General features: G+C 34.3%; 1 protein-coding gene across 1 annotated transcript in view; it reads left to right on the top strand.

Moving 5' to 3' along the window:
* Positions 1-26,053, top strand: part of cyst (rho guanine nucleotide exchange factor 18 cysts) — a 414,221-nt gene that overhangs the window by 210,859 nt on the left and 177,309 nt on the right. Inside the window, exon 3 of the mRNA XM_075360791.1 lies at positions 25,806-25,985. Coding sequence (XP_075216906.1) covers positions 25,806-25,985 — 180 coding nt within the window. The remainder of the gene's footprint in view (positions 1-25,805; positions 25,986-26,053) is intronic.

Raw genomic sequence — 26,053 nt, 5'->3', positions numbered from 1 at the left:
AAAGTATTATCACGTAATAGTGCTGATCAGCTGATCATTTATGGTATCTTACCGTTGTTGCAAAAATAAAGCTTACTTCATCGTTGTTTAATATTTCATTTTGAGTTTCATTACTACACTGTTAGTTTCTTATGAGAATTTATTGTGATCGGTTGACTAATTGATTTTGTCGACCTTTACGGCAATTGTAAGCCACTTTTGTTATTTACATCTTTTTTACCTCTAATGTAACTGCTTTTTTACTGAATTAATCTTTTCTGTACTACCTGCTAACATTGCTATCAAGATGTCGCTTAGTGACAGGAGAGAGTCGCACTTTAAATGATGAGGGGCTTTGGTCGTATAATAAAGTTTGTGAATTGTTCAATGCAACGTTTAATAATTGTATTGTCAAAAGATAAGTGTCAAAAACGATTTGAAGCAACAGGGAGCATTAATAAAAACCAAATAGGCTTAAATCTTGAACAAATAATAACAAATCGTTAGCAGATTAAGTGAAAGTTATGCAAATCCTCATTCCTCGATTTTAACAGCAGCATGAGAACATAACATTAACCAAAGTTCAGTGATTCGAATATTGAAATGTGAAAATTTCAAACTCTGCAAAATTCATCCGGTACAAGAATTTAATGAAGATGACTACGATCATAAACTTGAGTTCTGCGAAATTATGATGACCAATATTTGTGCAGATCCTAATTTATTAATCGGCAGAGTTTTTTAGTGACGAAGCCACATTTTTTTAAACGACAATGTAAATCGCCATAATTGTCGATACTGGCTGATAATAATCCACACTGGTATCGTGAGGCACATACATAGTATCCAGTCAAAGTAAATGTACGGGCAGATATTGTTGGTGTAGCATTGATAGAGCCTATATTTATCGATTGGAATTTAAACGCAGTGAAATATAAAGCTTTGCTTCTCGACCGTATCGTTCCAAACATTCAAAACGTTATTGGCCTCAACTTCCAAAACATTTGATTCAACAAGATGGTGCCCCTTCTCATTTCAGTCTTTAGATACGTGAAAGTGCTTTTTTCCTGGAAAATAGATTGGCCGAAGAAGTCAAATAGAATGGCCAGCGATGTCACCCGACTTGTCACCATCAGGTTTCTTTATATGGGGCCGCTTTAAAAGTATTTTTTATCATAATAAGCCCTAAGATAACGATGATTTGCAAAATATAATTCGAGAATCAGCGCAAAATATCACTAGAGAATCATTAAATAATGCAGTATCATATTTTTACAACTGATTGGCACACTGTCAGACAACAGGAGGACAGTTCTTCGAACATTTATTAAAATGAAATGTAAGTAAATAAGCAGTTGTTATTCGATAATATCCATTCAATCAAATTTTTATAAATTTATTTATTTGCAATAATAGTTCGTTAAAAATGTAACTTTTTCAAAATCAAAACTTTTTTCCTTTATCCCGCCGCCATTTTGGTTACAGACATCTTACCAACTTTTTATTTATACCATTTTAGTTGTTTGAAAGACACCTTCAAAATGATGTATCACAAAAAAGGATGTTACGGTTGAAAATGTTTGAGTTACATCCCGTGGGCCATTCCCCAAGAAGGGGTCGAAATTCTATTTCTCGTCAAAAGGTAAAGTAGTTGACTGATGCCTTATCCTGAAAATTACAGTATTCTATTTGGAACGGTTTTAAAGTTATTTAGGGATTTCCATACTCTTGACTCACACTATTTGTTAAATCTTCAGTAAATTTGGCATCAGCAGTAGCTCCACGATAACATATTAACATTTTAGAAATCACCTTTAAATCGAACTGCGCATGTTTAAATGCATGCAGTATTAAACAAGGTGTTTATAGCCTCTTGCGTGACAGAAGTCTTACGCGCGCACGCACACACACACACATAACCTTCATCCCTTCCCTCCACCCTCTCTCTCACGCGCTTACGTTCTCTCGCAGGCACACAGTAATATACCGAAGTCTTTTGGAAAAAAATAAAAGAATCCCATAACCGTTGGTTCAACATTACTTTTTGAATAGTTTTCTCATTAGAAAATACAATTTTTGTTGAAAATAATTTTTTTCTGATGTAGGCATTAATTTTTGTTTTGAATAGATCCATAGATCCAAATTCTTAACGAAATTAAAACCAAATGATTTTGTCCGTGTTGTTATTGTAATTGAATCGATTATTCGAAAAATACGTATTTCTCTAGAATAATTCTTGTCAAGGTTTTCTATTAGAGTGTTTGCCCTTCAGTTTGTTTTGGTCTTTTTTTTATATATCAGATCTCTTGAATTTTAAACGTTGAAATATTGTTAAATAGTTCTAAGTGGAGGTTGTCTCGGTAACGGAAACAGATTATTTGTTTTTTTGACAGATGATTTGTTTACATGCATCCACACTTTCCTATGTATGAGATGTAATACAAATTATAAAAAAATATGCCTTAAGCTTCTGACGGAATCGAACCTGTAACTTCGGTATATTAATCGGTAGAATCGGTAGTTCTACTAAATGGCCTACTGGAAAGGCTCTAAATGTATTTTGTTATTAGTTAGTTTATTTTAGATATTACATCATCTCATATACAGAGCTTTAAGTAGCTCGTTTGATAACTGTTTAGGACGGCAGCGACCGGTCCCTTAATCAATAACCGATACTATTTCTGCCGATCTCTTATCGTTCTGAATATTTCGCTCAAACGATAACCGGCGCCTTTTCAAAGTTAGATTTTTTTAGAACTATAGCGATAGAATTTCACCTGTTGCGTGCCGTTTGAAACAGGTGTGCCATTCCGCCTGTAATTCTAAAGGTGGCCTGGGAATTTGGCTCAGAGTACGAATAAAATTATCAGAACCAAAATCTAAAACTAGAAAAACTGAGGTCGGGGTGAATCGAGTTAATCCGCACACACTACAGTTTTACAGCTGAATTTTCTTTTATACCTGATCAGTTGCTTACACCGATATAATTTATTTCCGTATTTCTTCCACGGTTTCTCTAGGCTAATTAAATGTTATTCTAAGAGGTGGGTTTTAAGAATCCTCTTTCCACAAATTTCCTCAAGGGAACCAGGGTGGTTCGGCAGTTGGGCGGAAAGGCCTCAAAGATCCACTGGGTGGTTGAAACCTTGCCTAAGATCCGGCAGGTTTTGGTGGCCGGTGGTCGGCTGTTCCTTGAGTGGATCTTCTGCAGAGTCGATAACCATACAGAAGTACCCCGGTGCTTCAAATGTCAAGGCTTTGGTCACACTTCTCTTCGCTGTAGAGCACAGTCGGAGATGTGTGGTCATTGCGTCCTTGCAGGGCACAGGGCAGTTAATTGCCCTAGTAAGATCGCGCCTGCAAAGTGCGCTCCTTGTGCCTTGGTGAAAGGCTTTAATGCCGGACACCGGGTCGGGGTAAAACAATGCAGGTCGCACGACATAGCTCGGGCGAATATCGTGCATAATACAGCGTATGGCGATGCCTGAATTGGGGAAAGCTTTCGAAGAAGATCGTCACCATATTGAAATCTTGCGCCTGGGGCAGGAGTATCTGCACCATTCCCGGGCGGCCACCAATGAAGCCATGAGGATTCTTGAGGAGTACGACCTCGAGACTCTCTTGGTCCAGGAGGCGTACGCGGTCGTGGATAGGGTGGTCGGCTTCCACGGGGTTGATGTTATTCATTCTCGTAGGAAACGGCCTCTCACTGTGACGGTGGTCGTCTCGGTCTCGTTGTGTGTATTCTGGATGCCTCAGTTTTCTGACGAGCAATTCACCGTCGTGTGCGTCACAAGGGGTACGCTCGATTTTGTACTGGTGTCGGGATACTTCCAGCTTGGATGGAGTATCGATGACTTGTGGGCAAAGTTTGGGCGGATTCTAGACGGTCTCCTGGGTATCAGAGTGCTGGTTGCTCTGGACGCTAACACCAAGTCTTCTGCCTGGGGTTCACCACTCACTGATCCCAGAGGTGCTGGTCTCGCACAGTTCGTTGAAGCCAGGAACCTCTACTTGCTTAACGAGGCAGACTAACCGCCGACTTTTTTTCCGAACTGGAGAAAAGTTACATTGACGTCACCTTGGTGACGGGCGATCTGCTTAGGTGTACAAGTAGTTGTACTGTCTGGCTCGAGGCCAGTGTGAGTGACCATAGGCGTATAACCTATGAGACCTATAAGATACGATGGTGGGCCAAGAGCTCCAGATTCGGGACGCTATAATCTAGGGGCTTGGATCAGGACAGGCTGCGGCGCGAGTGTGCGGCTGCCTTACATGGGTTGTAATGGCGCATGCAGCCCAGGGAGGAAGTGGAATTGATGGCTGAGTAATTCGGCCGGGCCATCAAAACTGGTTGCGATAGGGTCCTACGGTGTCCTCGGCCAATGGATGTGGTCTGGCGGTCTGGCCTTAGGTAGTGGCCAGACCGCTGATCGGAGAGTGCCTGGAGCCGTCATGACTGCTGCTTCGGGAGAGCTATCTGTTAAATGCAGGCGGAAACCTGGGAAAAAGTGGTGGTCCTCTGACCTTACGTTCTGCGCGCAAGAGTTACGTTCGCTAGAAGATACCAGTGTCGCCTCCTAACGGGAATTATCGTTGATGAAGTGCGCGCTGAGGGTCTGCGGATCTACCGGCGCGCCTGTAATGAGTATGATCATGCCATCAAGGAAGCCAAACTCGTTTTGGCAAGACTCATGCGCGAGTTGCAGCGCCCAACCCCTGGCAGCTCGCAAAGTCATATAACTGGCCAAACCCATTGCACGTGCTGTCCAGTGTTTGATGTGGGGTTGGTGGCCGTAACCACACTTTAACATCTGTGGCGACTTAACAGGCGTTCCTGGATACTCTGTTTCCAGATGCTCCGGAAAGTGAAGCAGAAGTTGGCTCTGGAACCGGTAGATTTAAACCGAGTAGTTTCTCGAATGGCACTGAGAAAGGCTCCGGGGATTGGCCAACTTGACCCGGATATTTTCTTTCATCTGCTGCCTGTCATAGACAGCCACTTGGCAGACTGTTCTGGGGATGTCTAAGCTGGGGTTGCTTTCCAATTTGTTGGAAGGTGGCTTTCGAGAGGGTGCTCTTTAAATCAGGAAAGGATTCGAGTGAAGTCAGCAGTTATCGATCCATCAGCCTCTTGCCGGTATTCGGCAAGTTGCTTGAAAGGCTGGTTGTGGAACAGCTCCGGAAAGACATCGATATGAACTCACTTCTAAATAGAGGCCAGTATGGTTTCATGGAAGGGGTTGGCACCGGAGATTGCATCTTAAATGCTCTTGCCGAGTTGGAAGGCGCCGACTGTAAATATGTTGATCATATTTACAGGAGCATCATTACCTCCGTCCTTGTGTTGGAGTTCTGTCGTCTATGAGTTGGAATGCCGCAATGTTCCTGTAGCCCTGCAGGCCGTAGTACGTGACTACTTGTCTGATCGTACGGCTCTGTTTAAGGATGCGCACCTAGTTGTGAAAAAGTCCGTCACCAGAGGAATCCTGCAGGGCTCCGTTCTCGGTCCGTTGCTGTGGAACCTGGTATTCGACGGATTTTTGGAACTGATATTCCCGGAAGGGGTCACGACCCAGGCTTTCGCCGATGACTGTCTCCTGTTAGTTCGTGGTAACTCACGACCGCAGCAAGAAGATCGAGTGCAGGCGGCTTTGTCAACCGCAGAGGGTTGGATGGACATTCAGAATTTAAAGATTTCTGTGCCCAAGATGACGTTTATGCTTCTCAAGAGTGCAGACAAATTATCATACAGTCGTAACCCCTGTATTAAGTATAAAGGCTATGTAATCAGCCGAGTTCGAGTTCATAAGTACCTAGTTGTTTTGTTGATGAGAAGTTTCTGGTTTAGCAACCACATTAGGCAATTAGCGGCAGATGCCGTCTCTGTGATGCACATGCTTAGAAGAATGGCGGTAAAGGATTACGGGTTGTCATTTGTACATGGTTTACCTAGATGTTTTCGAAAGTATGACCTCTTACGCGGCGTCCGTTTGGGCGCATAGGTTGGAAAAAAATCGAGCACTTATTCAAAATTTAAGGACTCAGCGCAGAGCCCTTATTGTATGCACTGGTGTTTTTAAAACAACCTCCTACGAGGCTACCACCGTATTAGGAAAGGCTCTCCCAGTCGGTTTAGTGGTGAAAGTTCGAGCGGCCATGTGGAAATTGCGAAGAGGAAGCGAAGGGGAGGCCGACGTATGCGGTTTCGAGCCGGACCTGTATTGGAGCGGTACGGTGATCTCAATGCCCCTGTTCTAAATTACTAAGGAAGATCCTTGTATAAGTTTATACAGCATTTCGTGGAATGGTATGCCTCTCCTTCGTTTTTAAGGGCAACGGGAGCCCGAGTGCTCTCCAACCATGAAATTTAAACCAATATTTGTTTCGGTTCCGCCTGGCAGCTGATGAGCTGTGCGTCTGCGGGGAGGTACAGTTGAACGAACACATGATGTTCGACTGCCCAGCTCTGGAGGTCGGGGGGCAGAACTCAGGCCCTGTTCACGCTTATTCCGCTCACGCTTTTAGGTTAGCTCTAGGAGTTAGTTAGGACACTGGTAGCTGAACTATTTCGAGGCCCAGTAGTCGTTTGTGACACAGACATTCGGTCTTATGCTTTAGTGTGACCGAATTCGGTGGTGGCGGGAGAAATGCCAAGCAAACCAATTCTCTTTCCATGGAAAATAACCAATTCTTCCAAATGTCCGATCCCCGCCTTCTTCTGCTTCACGCATTTACTAGATGAACTCGCTTTCATTTTCTTCGGTTTCTTCTACGGCTTCGGTTTAGTTTTCACTCGTGTCGAAGAACCGAGAAATTTTGCGCCGTATATAAACTTCTACGGTTGATATCATCCGTTACGTTATTTATAGACTTACTTGGTTTCGAGAATTTTAGTTTATCATTTATTGGTACATTATTAAAATTAAATTTTCTTACTGATACTGAATCGAGAAATAATAGAACTCTTTGATGATTTGTGTACTTTAAAAATTTAACTTGTTGAATCTCTTTCGTTAATGAAGCATTAATTTTATTAAAGGTGTGAATCAAATTATTTACACCTTTAGTAAAATTTTTTTAGAATTTGTTATTGCTGATTTTATGGCTAAGTACATGACGAACATTCATAATTTGCTTACTTTTAATTGTCTTATATATGCTTTTTTATTATATGGAGGCAAGATGTATGAAAAACATAATTTGTTATTTTTTTAACATGTTAATTTTAGCATGTTTTTATAATTTCTTGAGAAACGTCCACTTTTATATTCGTTTACGTGTTGCAGTTTATTATTTTATTCAATTTCGAATAATTATATAATAATCCATAGAATAAATTGTATGACCTTGCATCACTATTAATTTTTGATTATATAATATTCTGCACAGGCAGGCGGTTGTGTTTGTAAAACGTTTATGATATTACTACTACTAAACCACTGCTGCTGCTGCTATTACTACTACTACTACTACTACTACTACTACTACTACTACTATACTACTACCAATACTACTGCTGCTACTACTACTTTTATTTCTTTTATACTATTCGGTATTCTGTAGCTCTCGACTCGGCTCAGTGGCATTGTGCACGGAATCTTTTTATTTATAAGAATAGTGGAATCGATAACAACAGTAGAAGGAGAAGGGTATATATGGTGGGGAGAGTTAAGCCGTGCTATTGAGAATCAATGTATTATACAGTCTCGCTCTTTCTTCCTCTAGAGTTAGTTACGGAAATAGAAAGCCACTATGCCATCCTAACCCTCTTTAACACCGATAATTACTAAATCACGCGCTACCGGTATTAATCGTATGGTTTGTGTATGTTTTAAACGGAAATACAGTATCGTAGATTAAACGTTTTTAACCGAAACAAATTCTCGACAGTAATCTGAATTATAATTAAATTATGTTAACAAAAACGATTTTTTTTTTTTTTGTTAATTATACCTTTTTTTATGCTATTCAAAAAGAAAAGGGAGATTTAGCAAAAATTAAAAAATAAAGGTTGAATTTTGCATGTGCTCCTTCATAATAGTAGAACTGTAGAATCGGTTGAGTAAATATATGCTGTGGGTTGTATATATTTCTTCGGAAATCATTTTAGGCATTGCTATGTAACCGGTTTCTTGTATACATTTATCCATAAATATAAATTAGTTACTCTTAGTCAAATATTTTAAATACAAAAATTATTTTTTTCAAAAATGAACCGCTTTCAAAACCCTACTTAAAATTTAATTAATGTCGTTAAATTAAAAACTAATATCTTAACTATTATCTTTTTATTATGTATAATGATGTTTTTTTTAAAAATTGAATACTTTTAAAAATCGAGTACACTAGACTTACACTTTTAAAAGGAATAAGTTATTAAAAAAACAAAAAAAAACTGTATCTTTATCTGAGCTAGCTGTCCCTCTTTGTTAAGTTTCTTAAGAGACTGTCACTGGGAGTATCCGGTGTTGTAATACCGTCGGTGTTTGAATTTGATTTTGAAAAGTTTTTTTTTATGTGTTCGAAGAGTGTATGATTTAAATTGTTTATTCGTTTAGCGTGTTTTTTTGTATTTAATATATCTCTGTTTACTTCTTGCATTCTTTGTTGCTTTTGTGTAAAATAATGTGAATGTGTTAATTGTACGTATGTTGTTTTTTTTTCCGATGCGGTGGTTTGCGAGAGTAGATTCAATAGTAAAGTGGAGTGATTTTTTGTTCTTTGTGTCTTTCTGTAAAGCTGCATCCTGTTTGCCCTATGTAGAACTTATAATTTGAGTAATCGGTATTGTTTATCCCACGTAAATCGAGTTTCTTAGATGGTTTATGTGAATTTTGTGTGATGATGAGTATTTTATTATTATTTTTTTTTTTACAATGTTATTGCCTGATTTTTTTAAATCGTTAAGAGTTGTTGTTAATGTAAATTCATGTTATGAATGCATTCTTATTATGAAATTCGTGTGGAAGTTTACCTATTGATTTACTTCGGCTAAAAATTTCTGTTTGCCATGAATTCATCCTTGGAAAAGTGGAGTGTTGTAAAATCTACTTAACATAATTCTGATTGTTTACGTTTATGGTGTGTAAAACCGTCGGAAGAATTGGGGTATGAACGTCGCCGTTACGGTAAGTTTTCTGCAGATTTTAAATGCGTAAACTTAAATATCATACCTACTCGAGTGCAAACCTCAATGACGATATTAAACCTCTTTACCTTAAACGATGAATACTCACACTTAAAGCGCTTTGGCTGTGCGAAATATGCAAAGTCAAAAACAAAACTTTTAATGATCAAACATAATTTACATCGTACACAATTCTGGAACTCATAATTTTAAAACCCGAAAACAAGCGCTACGTCCGGCAGTCTTGCAACAATTTAATCATTGATTTAAGTTTGAACAAAACTATCATTGATTTAAGTTTCTTCTATTAATTTAAAATCTACTTTACTTTTACAACTGTTCACGTGCTATGGAAGTAATACCTTTATTTTATTTGTATACTGTTGTACATTACTTCCAGACAGCAAAAACTAATTTGAAAAGTTCGTACTGTTTATTTTAGTAAGTATTTTATCTACGAGTATGCTTCAAGTTTATTCCTCCACACAGATTTTCATGACTTTTTAGTCGACTGATAAAGAAAATTTCTTTATGACGATTCTTCGTTTTTTATTATTTGTTTTACACGGTATATAGATCTCAGGTGATCTAGTTCTCAATTTTTCGAAACACTAAGTTTCCGTTTTATTACAGGAGGTGACTGGAAAATTTAAGCATTTGCACCGAGGTTCTCGACCTATTACAACTCGAGGAAGGGCCTTAAAGAATGTGTCGACAAAGTGTATCTAAACGTCATTGCCACAATGCAATCGACATATTGGCCGATAGATCTAACAAAAATCCCGGACTTGTTGGATTTTTTATCGCTTCAGGAGTTTCTTCTTTTATGATTCTACATCTGACAGTTCAGCTGTTTTCCTTACGGTTAGTATAATGCTAATAAAAAGAAAAGAAAATCCCTAGTTCTTCATAAGTAGAATTGACTGGGAATCTTATCAGAGCTGGATAGAAAACAAATTAAATTTAAATGTTTTTCTTAAATACCCTGATGATATATATAGTGCAAACCCCTGTTTAACATCCGTCTTGCAGGAAGCAGCATGGCTTTCCACACCTGAGGAAGAATATAAGCGAGAAGAAGGTACAAACTCCCAGGGGAAGTTATGGAACTGACAGTTGCTAAAAGACGACTTAGGGAAATGCGGCTGTCATAGAAATCCTGCTATATATATATAGTTAATCCTGCTATAGATATATATAGTGCAAACCCCTGTTTAACATCCGTCTTGCAGGAAGCAGCATGGCTTTCCACACCTGAGGAAGAATATAAGCGAGAAGAAGGTACAAACTCCCAGGGGAAGTTATGGAACTGACAGTTGCTAAAAGACGACTTAGGGAAATGCGGCTGTCATAGAAATCCTGCTGTTAAAACAGATATACACAGAACTGCTCGTAGGTAGAAACTATTACTGACCGGTAAAATGAAATGTTTAAAAATTATCTTAAAAATTTTTCTCTTTCAAATAAAGTCGATTATTCACTGTGATAAGCCAATAAAAGATTTAACGGCCGTCGTTTTCATTTCCACCTTTAAAAGCTCCAAATGGAGTGCAGGCTAGAAGTGACGGCCAGAAGGCGGACTTATTTGCCGGGCATCTAAATAAGTAACGTTTTTTTCAGGGGCAGCATAAGAGAAGTTAAAGAGGAAATACTTGAATTCTTAGATAGCCCCCACCTCTGTCTCTTCCTATAAAACAATTTTCATCGCTAAAAATTTGAAGGCGATATTGTACCTACATAGTACTTATGTAATGGCATCCTTTGCATATCTTATTTTCCGTCTGAATTGAAGATATCGCAGATAATGATTCCAAAACCAGGTAAGCCGGTGTGAGAGTGTTAGTTCGTAGACTTATTATAAGCTTGTTTTCTAAAGTCTTCGAGCAACTCTTTTTTCAAAGGCTTATTTCAGTGAAGGAAAATATTACTCCTGACCATCAGTTCGGCTTCCGGAGTAGTCATTAAGCTATAGGACAAACTCAAAAAATTGTTAATGTCACCACTACATGCTTAAAAGGAAGAAAATATTGTTTAGCAGCGTTTTTGGACGTCCAGCAAGCTTTTGACAAGGTTTGGTTGTCTGGCTTACTTTATAAACTGAAATTGAGATTGTGTCAACTCTTTTACCTAATTTTGCTGAACTACCTGGTGGTTGTTTTTTTACAGATTAAACGTAATCAAGAATTATCTGAATTTTTTGACATTCAGTGCCCTCAAGGTTTAGTTCTATGATCGATTCTGTACTTGATCTATTCAGCGGATCTTTCGTCTTCCGACGATATAAAGTCGCCTCGTTTGCTGAAGACACGGCGATCTTAGCAGTCGTCGATGACTGAACACTAGTTTCAGATTAATTACAGTCTGAATTGAATCAAATCAACGGACGTCAAATTATATATAAATTATAATACGTCAAATTAGAAATTTCAGATTATGAACTTAATTCTTATAACTCATTTAATAAATAACTAACACAACGTCAAAAAAAAAAATATTTTAAAAGAGTTTAATGTTAACGTATATTAGAACGCTATCCATGAGTTTGAAGACAGCCTAATTTTAATATTCCCCTACCGGTCATCAGCTCGCATAAGAAAGACTGCGGATCGCTGTCCTACTCGGATACTAGTATTCTGCAGTACGGCCTATTTCTGTCTATACGTGATTGCGCCGACTTCATTTTATCAGTCTTTAAATGTTTTTCTTTTCTTTTTCTACCTTCTCGATCGTAAAAATTGTGCAATTAATACAGCTTTACGTGAATTTGTAATTTTTTTTGTTCGTGTTATTTTTTTCAAATCCGGGTAATCTTTTACGGTGTTAGAATTACCTAACATTTTTCGTTCCATCTGTTCTGTCTGGCGATCTCGAAACGGATCTCCTCGAAGATTCTACGAGATAGCGTAAAATCAAATTATTACTTATTTTACTGGTTATTATTGTGATGCCATTTAATTATATTATTAACTAAGGATGCGTAAAATTATAATTATTCTTTTTCTTTGTGACGAAAAAATAAAATAAAATAAAAATAAAATAAAATCGATAGCTGTGTATCGAGTAAAATTGTACTTAAATCATTGTTCTGAAATCATTGCGTAAATATTATTGTATTGATCCGATTACTTGTTACAAGAGCACGGGCATGAGAATTTTCGGCTCTTGTTCCCGGAGAGGTGCTATTAGAGCGTTGGTTTATTTTTTTCAGTGAATTGTCAGCACACCGTCTTTGTTATCTCGATATCTACCTTGGGTCTGTTAGTATTAACAAAAGGTTCTTTAGATTTGTTTGCTTTATACACATTCACATTTTGATATAAAACTTTGCTACTGTTAAGTAGCGCAATACACCTATTTATAGCATATGTAGGCGGCATATGAGAGTATTTACAATTAAGTTAAACATTTCTATATTCGTTTTCTTAGCAGAGAAGAACTGTTTGCAATTATTAAAAATTTACTCTTTAATTTAGATGTATATTCACTCGTGAATATGAGATAGATCTAAATATATATGCTATGGCATAATGCCTCGAGAGATATGCATTCCTTACGCAAATCGTATTCAAGTCCCTTAGGAGCAGTCTCGCAGAGCTATTGGGAATAGAGATTGATTGTATCGCAAAATGTCAATATTAATAAGTTGCGTTTAGTAGTAACATACCACGGTAATGTATATATTCTTACAGCAGACAATTTATTGTATATTTATATATATTTTATTTCTTGACGATCGACTACCAGAAATTTTAATGATTTAGGATTATTGGATTTAATTTCCGTTGTATTTACCGATTTATACATCGTAAAATCTAATATTTTAAATACATGTACATATATGTATATATATATTTAATTAAGTTCCCCTCTTTTTTTTGTATAATTGTTCATTTAGAGAATCTTGATCGATGCTATATGTATTTTGTACATAAATACTGTTTTAACCTATTCAAACATTTTGGCCGCCCATCTTGTTTTCGCTGTATTGGATTCAGCTTATTTTTAAAGGTCGCTGTAATCATATCATTTCCGTTTAAAATTTAACCCAAAAAATAATCGATGGCGAAAGCCATCTTCGATATCTTATCCGTTTTCAAGATATTAGCAGTTAAAAAAAATTCTATTCACTGAGGGTACTTAATTTTCACTTCCTCGAGTTTGATTAACGATAAACAAATCGGGTGAAAATAAAGATCGCTTTGCTTTTTCTGAAATCGAACGTTTTTGTTAGTTTGTTATCGATAACGTTATTGGGAGTGCAGGTGTTCAAAATGGAAACCTGTAACCTGTAGGCGATATAAATATTCTATCTTGAACTGCTCTTTTATATTTGCAAGTAAGCGATCGACACGCATCGCATAAGGCAAGTTGCCCCGCGTGTTAGAAGTTAATTGAAAAAGGATTTAGATTTCCTCTAAATCTACATTTCACGACGAAATTAAAAGCCGATCTTTTATTACAATAATTTACTATACGAAATATGAATATTAATTTAATATTTATTTTAAATTACAAATATTTTAGTGTTTAAATCGTTAACTAGTTTTTCTAACGACGGTCTGAAGAAATAATAATACTAATAATAACACTGCTATTAATAGGGTTATTTTCAGATTTTTAGTTGAACACGAATTTTAACAAAATCAAAGCGGTTACTGATATAGCTCTAAATATTTTTTTTGTCAGTTATTGTAAAAAATAATCGTGAAAGAATTTTTTTATTGAAAAATCGAGAGGAGATTAACGTATGAATTTTTCCGAAAATCTTAACAAAAGATATGGCCTACTTCAGACGATGCAGTCGGGTAAATTAAATTTTAGTATATTGTGTTTGAAAAATGTTAATGTAATTAACAATTTTAGTCGAAAATATGTCGAAATATTTCCTCTAGTTTTTATACCCTTTATTCTTGTGCTTCTAGTATATTAGTCTAGTATTTGACGGTTTTTCGCTCAGAATTCTTTCGGACAAAACCGATTGTCGTGAAATTAGAATAGTAATTAGGTAATAGCTTCTTTCTTTTTCCTGTTTAGCCTACGGTAATTACCTTTCAGATAATACTTCAAAGGATGTATGAGTGTAAATGAAATGTAGTCTTGTACAGTTTCAGTTAGACCATTCCTGAGATGTGTGGTTAATTGGAATCCAACCAACAAAGAACACCGGTATGTATCCACGATCTAGTATTCAAATTCGTGTAAAAATAACTGGTTACTAGGACTTGAACTCTGTAACTCTCGACTTCCAAATCTGCTGATTTGGGAAGACGCGTTCACCACTAGACCAAGCAGGTGACTTAATTAGGGAATAGCTGAAGGAACAAAAGTTATGTAGTGCCGATGTGATTTTTTACCCTGTGGGTGGAGGCCACCCCTTCTCGGGGATAGAAATTATTAAATTAAAAATAACTGCATTAATCGATGGAGGAATAAATTCTAAGCAAAAAATATTGTATACAAATCTTTGTAGAGTCAATACTTTTTGAGTTATTCGTGATGAAATGTTGATTTTTTTCACCGTTGAACGATTTTCACGAATAACTCAAAAACCTTACGTTTTATCGAAAAAATTATTAACAAAAATGAAGTTTATAAAATAACGAAGAGGTTGGTTTTCTTTTATTTCTGTAGATTCAATACGAACCGAGTTATGATGCCTCGTTGAAGATAACTTTTTGTTCACCGAAAACTAAAGTTGAATATTCCAACGTCAAATAACGGAAATTTTTCGAGAAAAACGTATAGGGTATTTTTCAAAGTGCCTGAAAAGACCTTTAAAATTAGCTTTGGTAAATGTAATTAGCATGAAAACTAACTAAGTTATGATAAAAATAAAATGGTTGTCTCGCTTTTTCGGAGAAAAAAATCAGCAATGAAACAAATGACTTTTCCGCAAGAATTGGAATTTAACGTAATTCTTTTACAATTTACTTTATTTAAATACTAACAATATGTTGTAGAAGTTGTAGAAGTGGAATGGCTAGATTGAAAAAAAGGTTGATTCAAATTTGAAAACGTTTTTGAAATTTCTTAAGAAACTTTCTTTTTTTTTACAATAATTCAAAAACTAAAGAAAATACGTAAAAAAATGCTGGAGTAGAAAAGTTTATTTAATTTTTTTTTACGGAATTTTTTTTTTTATTTCAGTAGAATAAAAATTGATTGAAATATCACCGTTAGAAGTTTGCATTTGAATGTGAGGACCACCTTCCCCAAGCCCTTTAAACTTAAAAATTTCAAAAACGAAGGGCTCAAGGAATCTGAACTTTACGTGCCTTGTAGCTCTTGAAATTCCCTGCAAAATGTTTTGTTTGAGCGATTGTATAGCTTAAAAATTAAGGAAGTTATCGTTGAAAAACCATCGCATTTTTTCGGTGAAATTTTCGGAGTATGTAAATTTTTATATTTTTGACAATTTCGGAGCATTTATGAAGACATGTGAACACATTAAACTGTATCTATATATGTATAAGTATGTCCTGTCCTCATACACGCATATCTCTCTCTCTCTCTCTCTCTCTCTCTCTCTCTCTCTCTCTCTCTCTCTCTCTCTCTCTCTCTCTCTCTCTCTCTCTCTCTCTCTCTCTCTCTCTCTCTCTCTCTCTCTCTCTCTCTCTCTCTCTCTCTCTCTCTCTCTCTCTCTGTGTGTGTGTGTGTGTGTGTGTGTGTGTGTGTGTGTGTGTGTGTGTGTGTGTGTGTGTGTAGAGAGAGAGAGAGATATGAAAGTATAGGAAGGAGAAGAAAAGTAACCGAGCACACCGTAGACGAACACCTGCTGATGGATGATAGAACTTTGTGTGCATAATTTAATAATTTTTATGTGCAAAATTTTTATTTTTCTTCTTTATTCATTTTATAATTTTAGTTTTTAGTTTTAAGTAAACTTTATTGTTAATTTTAATCACGAGGCCGGTTTGTAAGGTTTGGGACGTTGAAATAAATTATAAATTACATTAACAACTGTAAAAAGTTTATAATTCATTATAAATGGTCATTAAAACATTTTAAGCTGTTGAGAACTAAGTTTGTATTTCGTCATTAGGGTGGCTACGTTGTAACACATCATAAATTATGTTACAGTATATGGAACAGTATTTATTCTATACGTGAATAAACATGTGTACACATAATACAGTGTTTTTTTAGTTACAAAACACTTATATCTATAATTTTAACAATTTTTTTAAGAGGTGGTTATTAAGGGTTGAAACGTTGCAAAAAATCATAAATTATATTATAAACAGTAAAGGAATTTTAATTCATTATAAATGCACCATTAAAACATTTCAAACTGTTGAAAACTAATTTTTTTTTAATTTCACATAAGGGAAGGTTTCTAAGGGTTGAGACGAAGTAAAACATTATAAATTATTTTCCAAAACATAAAAGAATGTTTTTTCTATATATTTAAGCATGATTTCAGTTTATGAAACGTTTAAATCTATGGTTTTTTAATTTTTTTAACAAGGGATAGTTTTCATCCCCAAAAAATAAAAATCACACATCAGGAACATATAACTTTTAAAGCTGAGGTTTAGATAAGTTTAATTACAAATTTTAATGAAAATCGATGTCCGAAAGAATTCTGAGCTAATACTCTACTTTTACCGTCACATTAGACTGTTATGTAATATAGGAATCTCAACTCCTTTTTGTAGTACTTGTTGCATATTTGACGCCTGAATCGTATCGTTTTATCTGATCTTGCATGCTTTTCGTCTCCGTACTTAACTGTAAAAGAAAAATGGTAAAAATAAATATAACCTAAACAACGAACTGAAAATCTTTTAATATAAAAACAGTAAATTTGCGTACACATTTGTGTCCGTTATCATTTCAGTATCGCTATTTGATTTTTTCTTTAGTTTTTTTTTTTTTGTTTGTAGTTAACTAACCGTTAATTGTGATGTTTTATCAAACAGCATTACTCCTTTACCTTTAGTCGTGAACAGTGGTGTGAGCTGTATAGCCGATCCATATTATGGCTTGCATCAATGTATCGTAAGATGATAAAAGTGAAACGGATACGAACAGATAAAAACGGGAACGAACCGTATGTTTTACCCGTAGCTTTTTTTAGTCTAAAGAACTAATCTATAGGTATTTTGGAAATAGAGCCTTAGAATACCTGTGCTGTTCATTCGGTTGTTTAGATAAAGTAATTTTTTTTTTTTTATAGTCCGATCATGTATGTAGCGCAGTGAATTAAACATTTCTCCAAAGTAATATATCTGCTAGTAAATTTTTACGTATTACATTTTTACCGTTTACAAAATGTAATACGCTTGTCAATCATCTTTATATATAAATCGGAATGCCCGTAAGTATGTGTTAACGGTTCGATTATCAGTATATTAATTTAACTTCGGAGATAGTTTTAGGGTAAACGTTTATCCAGACAATCGCATTATTATGAGTGCGGTGAAGCTACAAAGAGCGATAAAGCTCTTTGTATTTTTCATGCGTTAATATTTTAAGTCGCTGAGAAATAATGTTCTGTAAGAGATAACATAGTTTACTTGAGTAACGATTAGAAAAGAACATTGAATTTTATACGTTAAATCTGAGTGAACGGTTCTCTAGATATTAAGTGTTCAGTGCAAAGTTTTTTTGTACGATGATTTTCAATGTTGCAAGTGCTAAACGCATCTGTAAGATGCGTTTTATTTTCGTATTATCTTTGTTTTCCATATAAAAAGAAATAAAAAGGGCTTTTGGATAGTTTCTATTATTTAAATTTTTGCCCGTTATCTCTCGATCGTTTATGTTCTACTTTTCGTACGGAATTACACGTGAACGACATAACCCGTTTCGACAGACTTCATGAATGATCTTTTATCTTAATTAGATATATGATATGATATACCGGTTTGAGATATTACGATTACAATTTACTTGCTTGAACTAATTCGAATGAAACATTTATCGCTCCCTTTTGACAAAAGATAAATTTTTACTTTTTATTTTAATTTCTCAGGGTTCGATTACAAAAAAGCAATAATTGAAAAAATTAAACCCGCTAATCTTTTAGTAAATATTTAATGTTTTATTTTAATATTGAAGATGCATTTTTGTAAAAAAATATTCGTGATATTATAATTAAAGCGAATCGAATTGAATACGACTATCACAGAAACCACTCTGAAATCTCAAAAGCCTTGTAAATATAAATTTTTATGATTTATTTGTTGTGAATGAATTTTATAAAATATTGCAGAGGACAGGAATAAAAATCAAATATTAAAAAAAAACTTATTTCCTAATGTGTACGTTGTAATCTGTTGAACTAGTGAATGATATGCGACCCGCCCCCTGATCCGACGAGATGAGTATTATGTGTAAATAAAGTGCAGTCTTGTACAAATTCAGGTCGACTACTCCTGAGATGTATGATTAATTGACTGCCAAAGTACACCGGTATTGCTGCCTAGAATTCAAATCCGTATAAAAGCGACCGACGTTTATTAGGATTTGAGAACATTCGACTTCGAAAATCAGCTTTAAAAAAGTGATTTGTGATGATAAATTTTACCATTAGACCGGCCGGTGGGCTTAATAAAATTTGAAAAGATTTTTGTAGAATTATTGTTGGAAATTTTGATTGAAGATTCTCTTCAGTTAACGAATAAGATCGAGTCGTCTGTGACAGTTTCTTTTCTTTACTTAAGTAATTTATTTAAATACGATCGTTTCGACATCACTTCCATACTTTTTTCGATATTGTAAATTACAGTTATTGTATTTTTTACATGACAAAGTAACAAATTTGATACCAAATAGTTTTTGTTTTATTGCTATCAGTTTTTTCATATGTAATACTCATTTTACAGACTACTTCATGATGTGTCGGGATGGCTTTTTTCTGCTGTTGTATCATCAGAATATGATTGCATTTGAGTTTAATGGAAGTGTTATCAAATTATTTTTTCTTGTCAAATGATCTTGTGAATGACATCAGATCACACGTGATGGTCTGAAGAAATAAAATAGTTTAATGCATTTTCGATTTTTTGCATTTAAAAAAAAAAAACTAAGATTACTCTGTATTTAATTATGTGTGCTAACAAATAAATTTCATTCTTAGATATATGTATTATTCACAACAGCTGAATTTGTTCATTGCCCAAAGTTCTTAAGCGCAATGCTTTTGCGGATATTTATTTTTTTATTTACGTTCTTTTTTATTTTGAAGCTTTAATGGTGTAGTAGGTCTTATGAAGCCCACCGGGCTGGTCTAATGGTTATCTCCTCATCGCAAATCAGCGTATTTCGAAGTCGAGATTTCTAAGGTTCAAATTCTAGTGAAGGCAGTAGTTATTTTTATATGGGTTTGAATATTAGATCGTTGTTCTTTGGTGGGTTTGGTTAACCCACCAAAATTCTTTGGTGGGTTAGGTTTCAATTAACCACACATCTCAGTAATGATGGACCTGAGACTGTACAAGACTACTCTTCATTTACGTTCATACATATCATCCTCTGAAGTAATACCTTACGGTAGTTTCGGAGGCAAAACAGGAAAAGAGAGAGTGTAGGTCTTATAAACTCGGTTGAAAGTCAACTGGCCAAACGTAGACTATTAAACGGATTACGTGTACGCTAAATAAAAGAATCATTTATTTCTTAATTATAAAGATATATGAAAATTATTGGAAATAAATTCATGCTATTTTTATACACAGTGTATTGTGGGTGTTTATTTGAGTCTCTAGGCAGCTGAAAACACTGAGAATGTGTTTTGGATTCTTTAATTTGCACAACCAAAATCATATTAGTTTTCATTTCTCTAGAATGACAAATTAAAATCACTATTTTATTATATGATTTTCTTTCTTAAAAAAACTATCAGATACATCTTTCACTACTAAATTTCAATTAATAAAAAATTTAATTAAATGATAAAATGATTAAAAACACATTTTAATTAAACATTAACGTAATAAAAATCTTTTATATTTAAAATCATATGTCTGTTTGTGTTATAATTGTATTGCAGCTATATAGGGGAAAAATATGCTTTAATAGGGTAATAGTGTAAAAGTATTTTCTTACTATGAAAATAAAAACTTTACTTATGAAAAAAATGTTTATTATTTTGTCATTTTTCCGGGTGTCCGAGAATTATCTGAACAACTTTGATATTGAGTAAATAATAATTTATTTATTAAGTTACAAAAATGAGTTGAATTTAAAAACTTTAAAACTGAACGTTTTTTTTACCTGTAATCAAACACATTCAATGTGTGCACCATTTAGTAACTCTCAAAATATCCAGCCGGTAATCAATTTCATGCCATGTTCGTTGTAACATTCAAATCTATGAGTTGGAATGCGTTAACAGTCGTCTCCTTAAGGTCATAAATATATTCAGTATATGAGTTTTATATACATTATTCTTGGTGAAACACCAAAGGAAAAAATTGCATGGAGTTGTATCCGGTGATCGAGGTGGTTCATCGCGTCCGATCCAGCGATTTGGGAACGTGTTGTTGAGTGATTCACGCACTAATAAACTCCAGTGTGGAGATGCTCCATCTTGTTGCATTATGATTTTGTGTTGTAATTTTTCAAGATGAGAGTAAACAAACCCTTCTAACAAGTCCAGATAGATAGATATTCGCACTGTCATTTCCGCAAAGAGAAAAGATCCAGTCGTACGATCGTGAAGTAGTCTGCACCAAACATTAATTTTTGGGCCATCTCTAACACGATTAAGTGTAGTAACATGCCGGTTTTCTGATCACCATATGCGTGAACGTTCTTAGCGTTCACTTTTCCAGACACGTGAAATGTAGCCTCGTCTGAAAACATAACTTTTATGAGGTAACAATCATAATTTTCTATTCTTTAAATAATTTCCACAGCAAATACGTTTCCAGCAGTGTGATCTTGTGGTATATTTACTGCAATATTTGTAATTTATAAGTACGAAAGTTTTTAATCATTTCCTCAAAATATTGTGAACTTTATATCACGGAAGATTAATATCACGCACTGAACAAAAGATTGACAAATGATTTCAATTTTTTCATCTGATGTTCTAGGCCTTTCCTTTTTCCTGTTTAGCCTCCGATGATTACCGTTCAGATAATACTTAAGAGGATGAATGAGGATGAAATGTATGAATGTAAATGAAGTGTAGTCTTGTAAAGTCTCAGTTCGACCATTCCTGAGATGTGTGGTTAATTGAAACCCAAACCACCAAAGAACACCGGTATCTACGATCTAGTATTCAAACCTGTGTAAAAATAACTTACTTTACTAGGACTTGAACGCTGGAGCTCTCGATTTCCAAGTCAGCTGATTAGGAAGACACGTTCACCACTAGACCAACCCGGTGGGTTAAAAAGACGATGTTCTAGGCTTGCCTGCACCTTTCTTATGTTTAATTGCCGGTTTTTTTAATACTGTAAACGAATACTTGTTCTAGAGGATCGTTGTAAGTTATACATGGATTCATGGCGTCTGACGTATGCGGTTAAATATGCGATCACCGTGCTATCTAGTATTTGCCGAGGGAAACTTTATGAGTTAACTGTTAAAGAAGCCCGACCATTTATTATTAATAAAACTGTTACTTTTTTCTAATAAAAGTTGTTCAGATAATTTTCAGACACTCGGTATTTTCATATAGTTAATTAACAAACAATTTTAAGAATGTATCTCTATTAGTTTTTAAACAGGTTAAAAAAACTGTTTAATAAAATTGGTGTCGTAATAAAATCTTTTATTACTTAAATTGCTAATGAACACAGTGTCTTGAGGATTAAGAACCACATACTGAAGCATTATCATTTCAATTATCGAGCAAATTAAAAAAACAAAAAAAAACATAATGTTTTGCGGGCGTTTCTGTTGTTCAGGGGATGGAATAAATACCTCCATCGTGTTGCGGTGAAAGTTTGAACCGTGGGTAGTTATGAAAATATTACAAAGGTAATTAAAATAAATTTAGTGATTGTTTAATAAATTTGTAAATGTAACAATTATTATGAATCGGTAGTTTGAAATGAATCGCCAAAAATTATGTTAAATCACTGACAATACATTACAGAATTACTTAAAATTAGTAACGTGAAAGGAAAAATCAAGTTATAGGATTTTTTTTTTATAAGAGTAATAATTTTTATGTCCTTTCACAAATTGTTTATATAGTTTATCACCAGTAAAGATAATTCCATTTTATTATTATCTTCAGTTTGTTGTTTTTTTTTTTCTATATATTTGGTAACAATTAAAAATGAGCCTGTAAATATATTTACAATTGTATTTGTTTTGTTAAAATTTCTGAAAAGTATCTAAATGATGATGATTTGACGATCCCTTTACTAAATATGAAGAGGATCTGGTATCTTTTATATCTGTTTTATAAACTCCTGCGACGTCTTACATAGATTGAAAAGAATAAATCGATCCAATGAGGTACGCACTGGACATTACCTGTCGGCTACAAAGATTTCATATGGAAAAAAATTGTTTTCCGATAAAAGCAAAACTGAATATTTTCCTCATTTTATTATATGTTCTTTGATGAAATTTAGTTTTTTTTGATAAAATTTAATTGTTCTCTGATAAATTTTGATAAAATTTGATATGCTTTTTGAAGAAGGAAATTGTTGTGATTTTAATTATTAATAGAAACGTTTATTAATTTTTTTTAAGTGACTTGTTTTATCGTCAGGTCTTTCGATAACTGTTAGGTTATAGCACAGACAGAAACACACGGATCGCTGACTAATGTAGGATTAATTTCATTGATTTATTTAATTTTATTTAGTTTTTTGTATTAGCCAATTACTATTTTCAAGTACAAAATACAGCTTAGTTTATTTCAAGTTTTCTTAAAAAAAGTCATCATCCTTCAAAGTAATTAGCCGAAGTTTGTTATCGATAATATCTCTTCGTATTTATTAATTTAATTTTGATAAAATTGGAGTTTTTGTTCGTTGTAAATTGTCACGATCGGCTGCTGGTATTAATTAAAACCCGTTACAGTAAATGAATATCTCCAGAACTACTGGGTAGATTTTGACCAAACTTGTTCAGACCTTCTATATAGCGGGCATTGATTCCTTTAAATTTTCAACTTAAAAGATCAAAGGGGTGAGGCTGTAGAACAAGGTTACGTTTAGTATCTCGAGATTTCCCCTAATTAGGGTCGTATTTTTCGTAGTCACATTTGTTAACGATTAAAAAATAACAATATTTGCAAAATCGCACCCCCACCACAAAAAATGCTGTTGTAGTCGGCTGCTATTTTGTGACGTCACAGGTGAGCGGTAGAATTAAATAAATGAATAATATTTAAAATGTAAAAAAGTAACTCGGTTTGGCCGAGTTTCGAACTCGATCGCCCGGTCGACTCGGTACCTGGTGCGTTAGCCTCGCGGCTACATCAGTCTGCCGACCGTACAACTACATTACCTTATGTAACAATTCAAATATAAGTTACAGCCTACGGGTATTGTTAATTTTTTAGGCGATGTCCATAGGAAGTTTTATAAAAAAAAATTCATTACCGAAAAAAAAAATTATAAAAGTAATACGACCTTGATTAGATTGTGAGAAATTCCTTTGATAAAATGCACATTGCATTTTAATATAAATTTTTAAAACTTACGCTTTGATCTTTTCCTTTTATTAATATCTATTAATATATTCCTGTTTATTGATACTAAGAGCCTATTATGAAGGAAATATTTCACAATGAATCGTGCGGTATTATGGTAAATAGGGTACCTATTAACAATTAGGGTATGCAGATGATGCCGTTCTGCATCATCAGAATGGATCATTAGATTTTATGGTGATAAAATCTGTAGTACCTTCTGACTATAATTATTGTATCTTTTCAACCGTTCTTTGCTGCAGCGTTAGCTTTGTTTGTGGTAATTGGTTAGGGTTTCAAAACAAAAAACGGTAGGAACATTTACTCTCCAACACAATATTATTTATCAGGTTTCTTTTGTGTGAGGGCTTTATAACTTTAGTTTTCCTACTTCATATTTTCACATTATACTGTTAAATTATGGAGTGTAAATCAAGTATTCCTTGCTAGAGATTTTTCCGAGAGTATGCCAGTATTACAAAAAATCTGTGTGTGTTCAACGTTGAGCTTAAGTGAAACCGTTGATCGATGTGTGAATTCTTGAAAAGAGGAATGCTTAAAAGTTTGAAAGCTTTTTGGGCTTCTTTGATAATTGATGTGTTACATGCTGCATGCGATAACAATTTTACTGATATTATTTTCAAATTTGATATTAACGACCAATGGTTCATTTAATAAAGCGTATAAAATAACTTCTCTCTTCTTTTGTTAAATTCTAGGTTTCTATTTTTTACTTTGAGAGTTGTTTATAAGATTATATTTTTCTGGCAAAAACCAAGTGAGAAACAATTCCTATTTTTAAGTTTATAATTATTTAACCTAGTTTATATTTTTATAGAATATTTCCTGTAGAAAAATAATTAGCTGTCAAAAAATAAATGCTTTATACTTTTCTAACAAAAACAACAGGTACACTATTTCTCATCTAGTAGAAATATTACAGTTTAAGGAATCTGTAGCTTGTATGTTAAACGATTAATCTTATTTTCATTTTTTCCTTTGTAGTTGTTGTGGCAGTGAAAAATGTATATATTTTTTAATTTATTCTTTCAATGTTTTAGTTTGATGGACAAAAATTAGGAGTTGAGTAGGGAGTTCCTTGCCATTCATAATTATATCTCGGTTATTGAATTTGTTTCCAGAATTAACCACCAAGTCGTTTCCAGTTGGTAGCAAGTCGTTGTATCTTTACACCTATTTAAGAATTATTAGGAGAAGGGAAAAAATGTTCTTTAGGAGTGCAGTATTTTATGGCCCACAAAGTATGTACTTAGAAATAGCAGATCCAGATAAATAAAAGTATAGGTTGATTTGAGTGTTTATTTTCTGTAGCATTGACACTGTAACATTTGTAGTTGACAGGTGTCAGAGTATCTCCATTCTCAAAAGTCTTTTTAACACTACAATGTTGAGAACTGAGGTACTCCGAAACATGTTGACTATGGATGTTAGAGTGACATTGCTAGGAAGGGCAGAAAATAACACTTAAATCAGTTATGATTATAAATTTAATCAGTTATGAGTGTAAATTCTAAATATTGTTAAAAGTGTAGGCTTTGGAATGTGATGATGCAGGAGAAACATTTAAATGAAATCTGTGTAAAAATTAATGAAGAAGTTTTAAGATGAATTAGAGGTATAAGGTTTGTTAGTGTGACAGTAGAAGGAAGTTTAGAAAACAAAAACGTAAAAAGATAACGGAGATTAAAATAATTTTTAATGCAGATAATTGAAGATATTAAAAAGAAAAAGCAAAGAGAAACTACTAGTTTAATGATTGAAAAAGAAACTCGCTGTTTTTTTTTATTCTAGGTTTCTTGTAATTAGTTTTAAAAAAAACTGTTTTTTGATCAGATGACATCCTTAGAATATATAATGTGGTTGTACTAAATGTTATTTATTGTACTTAAATTCACAAGGTTTTTTAAAATCGCAACTAATACATCTGACAGTATCATCTAGATTTGTGTGTGTGTATATACTCGTTTATTTATGTATTTTAAAATTAATTTAACACAATAAGTGTTCAAGTTATTTTTGTTAATGTTATGGTTTATTTGTTAGTGATTTGAATTTTTTTTTTTTTAGATGAGTGCGAGAGTGAAGAGGACGTAATCACAGACTATCTGGTTGAACGAGCTGGTGGAAGGATGGACTCTGTACCTGTACCTCATTCAGGGGCATCCCCTGGTACAGGGCAGGGTCCTCTTGTACCTATTATTAGCGTTACACCTCATTCCCCTGCTGGAAAACACTACTCTGTGTTAGGTAAGTTTATTAGGATGTAAATTAACAAGTTGAGTACTTTTAGGGAAATTAAATATTTAGTGTTATCT

Source organism: Lycorma delicatula, chromosome 3, assembly GCF_047948215.1.
Source record: "Lycorma delicatula isolate Av1 chromosome 3, ASM4794821v1, whole genome shotgun sequence".
NCBI lineage: Eukaryota > Metazoa > Arthropoda > Insecta > Hemiptera > Fulgoridae > Lycorma > Lycorma delicatula.
This window is presented reverse-complemented; position numbering and strand designations above follow the sequence as displayed.